The following is a 10,259-nucleotide window of genomic DNA, read 5'->3' on the forward strand; positions in this document are numbered from 1 at the left end:
TATACATTGAACTAAGAAGAGACCAAGATGTATTATCTCTTATGAAAGCATGTCGCTCAAGCGACATTTAAGCGTTTTTGGAAACTTAGAGATTCATGTATATGTGTAACGGTGGTCAAGCCGAAGTTGGTTCCTCCCATGCTAATAATGACGGGTCTAAAACATATGTTTGTCTTTCACACAAATAGAAAGTTGTTGATTTCTTTATGTGAAGGAGACATCACTCAAATCACGTGTTTATGTTTATAATAGATTTTATTGTTATATATAAACTATAATAGTGATAAATATATATTGTTAAGCATGTGTTGTAATTTTTTATTTTTTTTTATATTTAAGACATATAACTGATATGTATATAACGAAATAGTAAATAATATAGTTATGATATAATGTGAATATGTATGTGATATAAGTAAATTAGAACACATATGATAAGAATATAAAAAAAAATTATACATTAAATTTGATGAATAGGTATATAAATTATCTTAACTTAAAACAAGTATTAATCTAATGAAATATACTTAATACCAATTTATCTTCTAAAAAGCATATATAATAATTATACCGTGTAATACTAAAAATAAGTTCTACCCTAACAACGTTTTCGTTAAGACAATTCATTAAGGGTATTACGAGAAATACTTTTATTTGGTTAAGAACGCAAAAACATAACTATTATAATATTACAGAAGGTATATTTTACCCTTCTTTTTAATATAATTGACATTCTTAACATTCATTACTTTTTGGCGGTGGGTTACATTTTAATTTTTATTAAATACTTAAAAAACAATTTAAAACAAACAAAAATACTAAATTAAAAGAACTAAAATAGAATAAGAAAGATCAATAAACAGCCTTTTAGAAAAACCAATATATATCCACATGATTATTGAAAGAGGACGGACTTCTACTTTACCATCCTTTTAAATAATATAATATTATATTGAAGTAATAAAAATAAATAAAATTTGAAAAAAAAATATTATTAGAATCGAGAGTATGTGGAAAAATTAGAGTCTCAAGAAGATAGGATTGTTATATGAATGGGAATAGTTCGCTATCAAAAATCCAACATATATTGGTATAATAATGTTAATTGTGGAAACCGAGGTTAACCAATTGGACATAAATATTTGAGCCGCAAGAGAGAGAGAGAGAGCCACCACGCTCTGAAAGAAAGTGCACGTTTTCCCGGAAAAGGAGAGCAGAGAGAGAGTCAGCGAGGCTTATGCCCCTGCGTCCAAATTCACACCATTTTTGGCAGGGGCAGTCCAACAAGACACGCACCCTCAACCCATAACGTGTCACCTTCTAAATTTGCATGTCATTTTGTCTTTAACCTCCTCAATCCCCTATAAACCTTCTCCTCCTCACTCCTCTGCTTCCCACTCTTCTTCTTGCAACTGTTACGCCTTTCGTTTCAGTGACATGGCCGTTCACCGCTCTCTTCTAAACAAACCCACCTGGTGCAGCGTCGCATTTTGGTGGTGGATGCTGGTCATGGTGATGAGAATTCAGGGTACAAACGGGAAGGAGCAGGACTCGGTCATAAAGCTACCCACACAAGAGGTGGATGCAGAGTCGGATGAAGTGGGAACGCGATGGGCTGTTCTGGTGGCCGGTTCAAACGGCTATGGAAACTACAGACACCAAGTGAGTTGATTTGGTTTGTAAAATCAGCAAATTAGTTTGTGAGTTGGTGTGTTTTAATGGATGGTGTGATGAAGTACAGGCAGATGTGTGCCATGCGTACCAGTTGCTGATAAAAGGTGGAGTGAAAGAAGAGAACATTGTGGTGTTTATGTACGACGACATAGCCACCCACGAGTTGAATCCCAGGCCTGGAGTCATCATCAACAACCCTCAGGGTCCTGATGTCTATGCTGGGGTTCCTAAGGTCATCTTTTCTCTCTGCTTCATCTTCTAACGTATCATTTAAGCTAACATATTTTATTATTTTACTACTTTAACTGGGATTACCTGTGTTCATGCTTAATTAATTCTCCTGCCAACTCAATCCTTAATTCTAAACCACCGTCTCTGTAGCTTTTTGCATTTTTTTAGCTTTAACGTCTTCTCAATTACTCAACAACTGCCAAAGCTTTTCCATCTTATACACTGTTTCCAAATGGCAAACCTTCTTTTCCACCTTTCTTTTTTAATGTAAAGGGCTGCAACGTGTCTGCAGAATTGCAGTACTTATGTATTTCAAAGAAAAACGCGCTTATCAATTAAGCAATTTTTTACGTCTTTGAATTACAGTATTACTATATTAACATTAACTTCTCACCTACAAGTTTGGACCAAAAATTAAACTACCCAAAAAAGGATTTAACACTTACGTCATGGTCTGATTGTGCGATGGAGCATGTAAGTTGAAAGTCTCTTTGATGGAAAGCTACGTTGATAGTCGATCATTATAACCTCTAATTTATGATATAAAAAAAAGTATTTTTTTTCATTTCATTGAAATTTTAAAATTTTAATAAGTTGTCAATATATATTTTTTTTCTTTGATCAATGTAATGATTTTTTTTCTATGTATACTTTTTTAATAAAGATGTTATTTGGGTGAAAAGAAATCGTAAACTTTTTTTTATAAGAAAATGCTTTAAAATTGATGAATATTTTTTTTTATAAGAAACTTTCTTTAATAAGAAATTCATGTTTATGAGAATTACAATGACATTATATTTTATATTTTAATTGATGAGAAATCAGTTGAAGAAAATTTCCATTTGACTCGGGAGTAAATTTTTTGTTTAAGATAAAAAAAAATAAAACTCCCTTTGAAACTTTTGTTGCTGGCGACAATTGATTTAATTAGAACAATTGGGGTGCTTGGCTATCGATCGTGGTGGAGTAAATTAGAACACTGGTAAACGCAATCATTGGGTTGTTGATAGACATTAGATGTGTAAAGTTTTTCGGGTTGTTGTTGATAGACATTAGATGTGTAAAGTTTTTCGCTCCGTGTTGATGATATTTTTCAAATATTAATATTTTAATGGTCAATTCATAAGTTACTTGCTCTATTGTCGAAACAAATTAGTCATTACAGTGACAATTAGAAAACGAATTGTTACCTGTTGTTATTGTTTTTTTTTGTAAATAGAAAAGGATTTTTTACCTATAGTATTAGAAAATTGCTTATTTTGTGCTGCTCTGTTCGTTGAATTTGACACTTTGATGGGATGTGATTTTTAATTTTATTTTAGGATTACACTGGTGAGAGTGTGACGTCCCGTAACTTCTTCGCCGTTCTTCTTGGGGACAAGAGTAAAGTGAAGGGAGGAAGTGGCAAGGTGATTAATAGCAAACCAGAGGATAGAATATTTGTATACTACTCTGATCATGGGGGTCCAGGAGTTCTTGGTGAGTTAAGCTTTTAACTTCTTTTTTTTCCAGTTGTTTAGTCCAAAGGTTGAAATAAAAAATTCTGATCCTAAAGACTTTTTTCTTTCGTTGTTTCTATTTATGAACCTTCAGACTTCATTCATTGAGGTATATAATATTTGAACACAGTTGTATGTAAGGGTGAAAAACTGATCAAACCAGAACTATGTTTATATTAGGTAAAGACATCATTATAGCTTGGTGATTTCTTATTTGATTGTAGGGATGCCAAACATGCCCTACCTTTATGCTATGGATTTTATTGATGTCTTGAAGAAGAAGCATGCATCTGGAGGCTACAAGGAGATGGTAAAAAGTGATTTCTTAAGTATATGATGACTGGAAATGATGCCAATAACTTTAATAAAGTCATGAAGAAGTTACGATGTGGTGATGTAGGTAATATACGTGGAAGCATGTGAAAGTGGGAGCATTTTTGAGGGTATAATGCCCAAGGATTTGAATATTTATGTCACAACTGCATCGAATGCCCAAGAGAATAGTTGGGGAACTTATTGTCCTGGAATGTATCCTCCTCCTCCTCCAGAATACATCACATGCCTAGGGGATTTGTACAGTGTTGCTTGGATGGAAGACAGGTATAACTACATTTTTCTTGTGTTCAAGTTCAACCCATCATAAACATAAAAAAAGCTTTGATGACATTGAAATTACATTGTAATTGCCAGAATTTGAAGTCTTTTAGTGACACCCTAAACATTAACTTTCGCTCTGTTTGAATGGCCAAACTGACTTCCACTTAAATTTTCAGTGAGAGTCACAATCTGAAAAAGGAATCGGTCGAACAACAATACCAATCGGTAAGAAAATTTGAATGAATTGCAATGCTGTGTATTTTCAATATTAGCATTGGGGAAAACAAAAACAGAAAACATAGTTTTTCTTGTGCAGGTAAAACAACGGACTTCAAATTTTGAAGCTTATGCGATGGGTTCACACGTGATGCAATATGGTGATGCCAACATGACAGCTGAAAAGCTTTATTTATACCACGGTTTTGATCCTGCCACTGTGAACTTCCCTCCACACAATGGCAGACTGAAATCTAAAATGGAAGTTGTTAACCAGAGAGATGCAGAACTTTTATTCATGTGGCAAATGGTATGCCTATTTTCCCCTCAAATCAAGTCATCGCATCTACTTCACCCTTTATAAATTTCTCTACATCCTCACTTTCAAGTAATCAAATTTATTGCTCAAATACTATTACAATGGTAATAACATCTATTCACAAAATTGGTTTTGTTTCAACAGTATCAGAGATCAAACCATCTGCCAGAAAAGAAGACAGACATCCTCAAACAGATTGAGGAGATAGTGAAGCATAGGAAACACTTAGATGGTAGCGTGGAATTGATTGGAGTTTTGTTGTATGGACCAGAAAAAGCTTCTTCTGTCCTACGATCCGTGAGGACTACTGGTCTTCCCCTTGTTGATGACTGGACATGCTTAAAATCAATGGTAAACAAAATAACTAAATCTTCTTTTTTCTGCTAACATTCATTGCACATTTTGTATTTTTTTTCCTTAAATAAATTTTCCTCTGTCATTTCTTCCACACATGGTGAGATCCATGCACATGACTCACCAAAATCTATGAGAAGAGGGATTGGACCAATTCTGTCTAAAAATTGGATTGATGTACATATTCCACAAAAGGGAAACATCTTTAAATATTATTATTATTAGCTGATTACTGATACACAACTTGGGGTTGCAGGTCCGGGTGTATGAAACTCACTGTGGGTCTCTGACTCAGTATGGAATGAAACACATGCGAGCATTCGCCAACATATGCAACAGTGGCGTTTCTGAGACCTCCATGGAGAAGGCATGTGTGGCAGCCTGTGGTGGCTATCATGCTGGCCTATTACATCCATCAAACACGGGATACAGTGCTTGATTTTGGGCTGTATACACAAAGCCTTAAAAAAGCCCGGTTGATAATGTAATACTATGAATTGCATTCTCACTACTGGTTTCTGCTGTGTATATAAGTGTAATAATACCCTTTACATAAAATGAGTAACAATATTAGTTAGTGTATTTCGTGCTCTAATTTCTTGGTCCACTCCATTCCTTCAAATCCAGGGCATCTTTCTTATCTTAGTTCTTGGTCTGATCTGTTGCTATCCTTTCATGAAATTAAAACAACATATGTTTAACTTATTTAATCTTGGCACTCTTTCTTTCAATGCTCCTCCTTGTCTTGCAGACTTCTTCCTCAGAAGTTCAAACAGAATGATTTTTCTAAGTATATCTGCAACTTGGTCTTTCCATGAATCACAGTTTGAGATTGAAATCGCAGATTGATTATCAACAAACATCTTTATGCTTTGCTCTTGCCTCAGTCCCAAATCAGTTAAAAATATTTCTTAACTTGATTTACAGTTATAGTTGCAGCTTCGAATTCTGCTTATTCTGATCACCAAGAAAAAAACACTTGAAGCCATACTGAAACAGTACTCTGACATACTTTTCATATCATGTAAGCTACTTGGCATCAGAAAAGCTAATTAATTTGAATTCTTGTACCTCAGAAATACCTTGCAGTCCTTGACTTCATAATTGACTGTAATTTTGATGTATCTTACAATTTTCTTGTTGCCTTCAACTGCAATTTACTGACACAGTGTATGAAGAGAACAAGTTTACTGAAAATATGTACATTAAACACTCAATCAAGCTTCTAAAATCAACTTCAGCAACACTATCTTTCTAGACGAACTTCTCCTTTTGATTCATAGGAGGGTTCTTCTTTTGCACTTATCAAGTTGAAATTTTGAGAATTTCTTTTTGCATATTTTTCTAACAAATAAAGATCTCATTCTTTTTTTGAGTGATTTCCATGCTTAAAAAAATAAGTCATAAGACCAAGGTCATTTCAAATAAATCTTTCATTTCTTGCTTACTTAGCTTCCAGTAACCAAAAGATCATCAAACACCAATATGCTTAACATAAAGCACATAAAGCGTAGCTTTACATACTCAAGTGAAATAAATGATAATTTATTCTCTAATATCACACTCATGCGACTTGCTTGAAGCATTAAACCTCTTTTTTTAAGAAGTATACTTTGTTTTCTTGGCCTTTGATGATAAAACCTCATAAATTTCTTCTTATAGAAAAACAGGGGAAATACACAATAAGGGGAGAGTTATATTTAACATTTCTAAAAATTTCAGAGCTTCTATTGAGACATTTATACTAAAAAGCGCACTGTCAAATAAGTTTTCTTAATAATTGTTTTTGTGAAAAATTGTTAGGTGCAACTTCAAACTTACATATACAGTGTCTAACATATTTTTTAAATTACTTTGTATAACTTCTCTTCTTAAATTAATTACATATTTATAACATGTAATATAGAAAAATAAAAATTAAGAGAGATTTACACCAAATATTTTATATTGATTTATTTGATAACCTATATTACTACATGTACTTATTGATGAACACCATCAAGTTCACTAGCAAACTATCACTACAAGAGAAAACAAGTATTATTTAGACTCAACTAATTCTGTTAAAATCAAGTGTTATTTAAATTCAGTTATTTCAGATAAACAGAGTATTCTTTAAATTTAACTATTCTTGTCTAAAATAACAAATATTCTTTACACGTAGTCACTTCTAACTAAGCACAACTAAGCATACTAAACATCAGTACCTTGGACTAGACCACTCTTAATTAAGCAATAGTATTAATTGAACACAATCACTCATGATTAAACATGAGTATTCTTTGGACTTAATAACTCTTTGCTAAACAATTTTGTTTATGTAAAAATTGTGATATAAAAGATCAAGTTGCTAATTAAAATAGGGATGACATCCTAAGATAAGTACAATATGATGAACACTATTTTAGATAATTATAAATATAAATAGTGTTTTTGATCACACATTAAGACTAAAGGATCGTAAGAGCCTTAATCGTTTGTTTCGTGATTGTTGTCATCAACCTTTTTTTTTTACAAAGATTTTCTTTATATAGATGTTGAGACGAGAAGAGTAGTTGCAAATCCTTTAAGAGTCATTGTGAGTGTGAGGTCTTCTGCAAGTTCTTTTTTTTTTTTTGGTTTGTTTATTTATCTATGTTCAAACTTTTAAATGCATTAAATATATTTCATGCAACATTAAATATGTGTGCCTTTTATACAAATTTATATTATATGACATTGCTCATTAGGCTTAAAATACTTCACTTCTTTCCAATCTCATGTATCATTACCAAAAAAAATTCACATTTTAGAGTCAGTAAAAATTAATTCCCAACAACTTTTATCTTATTGGTTATACTTTAAGTATTCTTTAACGTCTCCTATTCTTACATTATTTGTAACTTAAAGTCCTTCATTAAATTAAGCACATGCATCTTTATTTTTTTATAGCATCTATATCTGCCTCTAGATAATCTCAAATTACTTTTTTCTAATTTGAGAGTTATGATCCTACACCAGCACAAAGACATAATTTTGCCCTTTTTTTGGGGATTTTTTTTTTGTTTACGATTCTTGAAAAGACATCATAATCCTTTTTCACAACTATTTAAAAATCAAATATTTTCAAATAAGATTCATTCTCATTGAAAAAAAATCAGTTTTTCCTATCAAAGAATGGAATAATAACCAATTTTTTTTTTGGGTAAGAATCACTTAATGCAAAACACACAGAGCTCTTGAGAAGACACTTCAGATGCCAATTACTACATGTAACCTGTGCATAATAAATATAATAATATATAAAATAGAAAAATGACTGAAAAGTTATAGAGGAGCTATACCTCTTTGAAATCATGAACGAATGTGCACATGCTTTATTGAATATTTCAGTATATATAAGTTTAGGAGTTTCTGTCAAAACTATTTTAAATAGGAAAAAAAAATCTGACTTGTCTTATTCAAGAGAAACTCTTTCACCAAGTTTACATATTATTCTGTCTAGTTTATATATTAAATATAAATTAATGAATATCTTTTATCTTATTTTTTCTATTTATCTCTTAACTACATTATTTGTCACTTTTATTATTTATAAAAAAGAGTTGATTTCTTTGAGTCACAAAGTCAAACTAAATCTAAATTAGGATGAGTGGAACTATAAGAACATGAATTTTTCACTTGATGGAACAACACACTGTAAGGGGCCTGTGGTAGCTTGGAGTGTGCAGTGTAAGGTTATTACACGTGGATGGTCGAATCCTAAACTTTCTCTGCATCTTCCAAGAAGGGAGTGATTGGAGAGAGTAACTGACACCAAAACACTTCATCTTCTTATTCGCCTACAACACTGACAAATGTTCATTTGGTAGATCTATTGGATCTAAATCCAAATACTTGGATTCCCCAACTTCGTAAACACAATTAATTGGTTAATTGTCTGAAACACCACACCAATTTGAAGACTATGCAGATGGAGTTCTTGTGTGACCATTCTCAGACCAATAGGAGAACTTGAAAGAGAAGAAACTGGAACAAAATGAAGTTGTTTTGTATTTATTGAAGAAGTGTGATTTACTTGGCTGAGTCACTTTGTTGTCATTATTATATGAACTATAATAAAAAGGATAAGCAATAAGGTCTGCATATACATGCTAAATTAAGTAAGTGGATCAATTTACAACTTTTATTATTAATTTAGGTATAAAAAAAATATGAGATTGGGTAAGTTGTGGAAGATGAAAATGATTTTAAGTTAGAATCTCTTGTGTGTCAATTTTTAAATTTTGTTTAATTATATGTTAATTAAGTGAAGTTTTTCTATGAGTGATACAATTTTAGTATAAAATAATATAATTGAAGTTGTCATTCATACACAAATTCAGTTTGATTATGAAAAAAAAAGTTTAATAAGAGAAAAAAATTAATTTTTTTACATATATATATTTATAAATTTTAAAAAGTTATTTTTGTATTATTTTAAAGAGAATGGTAAAATTTGAATTCGTAATAATTTGTTAATTGTAATAATTTGTAGACTAAGATATTAAGTAAACTTAGTTAGTTGAATGACATATAAGTATGGTAAATGAGAATATAAAAAAACATAATATTTTTTTCATAATAGAAAAAATTATTTACAAATGATGACATGGTATTGTCGATACGAGCAATTGCTCTTATTGGTCCTTCATTTTTACATTAAGAGCGTTTTTTTGGTTTGTTTTGATTTAGGTCATCTATTTCATTATGAATGTGTCTAGTATTTTGTCTTCTAGATTTTTTACCTTTCATGTGAAAGTCTGATATAAAATTGGGTCCAATAGTAATAGAACAATAATCTTAATTTTGTAATGAGTGATATTTAACTTCATTCACCCTCTAACCATTTCATAATTGTACTAAATGTTAATAGAGATGTAGGAGCATTTGAAAGTTTTTTTTTGACTTTAATTTTATAACTTTTAGTAAGATATAAATTTTAATTATGTATTAAAAATATTTTAAAAATTGTATGGTAATAAACATGATTATTTGGGATGTTACATTGTTTATTTTCAGATAAAAATTAAAGTGTAAAAAAGTTTGATAATATACCTTAATTTGTTTATGGAATTTAAATTAGAGCGTGGCTTTATTTCATCTATTAGAGAAATTGTTTTTTCAAATGAGAATTAAAGATTTAAATTTCAATGTTATTTATCCAAAAACCTACAAAGTATGATTTTGTTATACAAACTCTTCATCAAAATTTCATGACACAAGAACCATTTAAGTAAAGAATCTTTCAAATCAGATTGACGAACAAATGGTAATTTGAGATATATTTTTTTTTTAATTTCAAGGAGTTTTTATTATTAACAATGTCTAATCTATTTTCTTTTAATTTC

General features: G+C 30.9%; 1 protein-coding gene across 1 annotated transcript; it reads left to right on the forward strand.

The window, feature by feature from the left end:
- The first annotated feature begins 1,078 nt into the window (after window positions 1-1,078).
- On the forward strand, window positions 1,079-5,485 carry BETA-VPE (beta vacuolar processing enzyme). Its single transcript, XM_068608934.1, has 9 exons — window positions 1,079-1,662; window positions 1,742-1,906; window positions 3,228-3,384; window positions 3,629-3,714; window positions 3,805-4,004; window positions 4,178-4,226; window positions 4,318-4,527; window positions 4,681-4,887; window positions 5,147-5,485. Exons 1-9 carry the CDS (start codon window positions 1,438-1,440, stop codon window positions 5,327-5,329), a joined length of 1,482 nt encoding a protein of 493 aa, XP_068465035.1. The 5' UTR covers window positions 1,079-1,437; the 3' UTR covers window positions 5,330-5,485.
- The last annotated feature ends 4,774 nt before the right edge of the window (window positions 5,486-10,259 follow it).

Source organism: Phaseolus vulgaris, chromosome 3 (assembly GCF_051622355.1).
Source record: "Phaseolus vulgaris cultivar YP4 chromosome 3, ASM5162235v1, whole genome shotgun sequence".
Taxonomy (NCBI): Eukaryota; Viridiplantae; Streptophyta; class Magnoliopsida; order Fabales; family Fabaceae; genus Phaseolus; species Phaseolus vulgaris.

Coding starts and splice junctions, on each gene's coding strand:
- BETA-VPE (XM_068608934.1), top strand. CDS start 1,438: ATGGCCGTTCACCGCTCTCTTCTAAACAAACCCACCTGGTGCAGCGTC. Junction 4,528..4,680: donor TTTTATTCATGTGGCAAATG/GTATGCCTATTT, acceptor TTGTTTCAACAG/TATCAGAGATCAAACCATCT. Junction 4,888..5,146: donor GGACATGCTTAAAATCAATG/GTAAACAAAATA, acceptor TTGGGGTTGCAG/GTCCGGGTGTATGAAACTCA.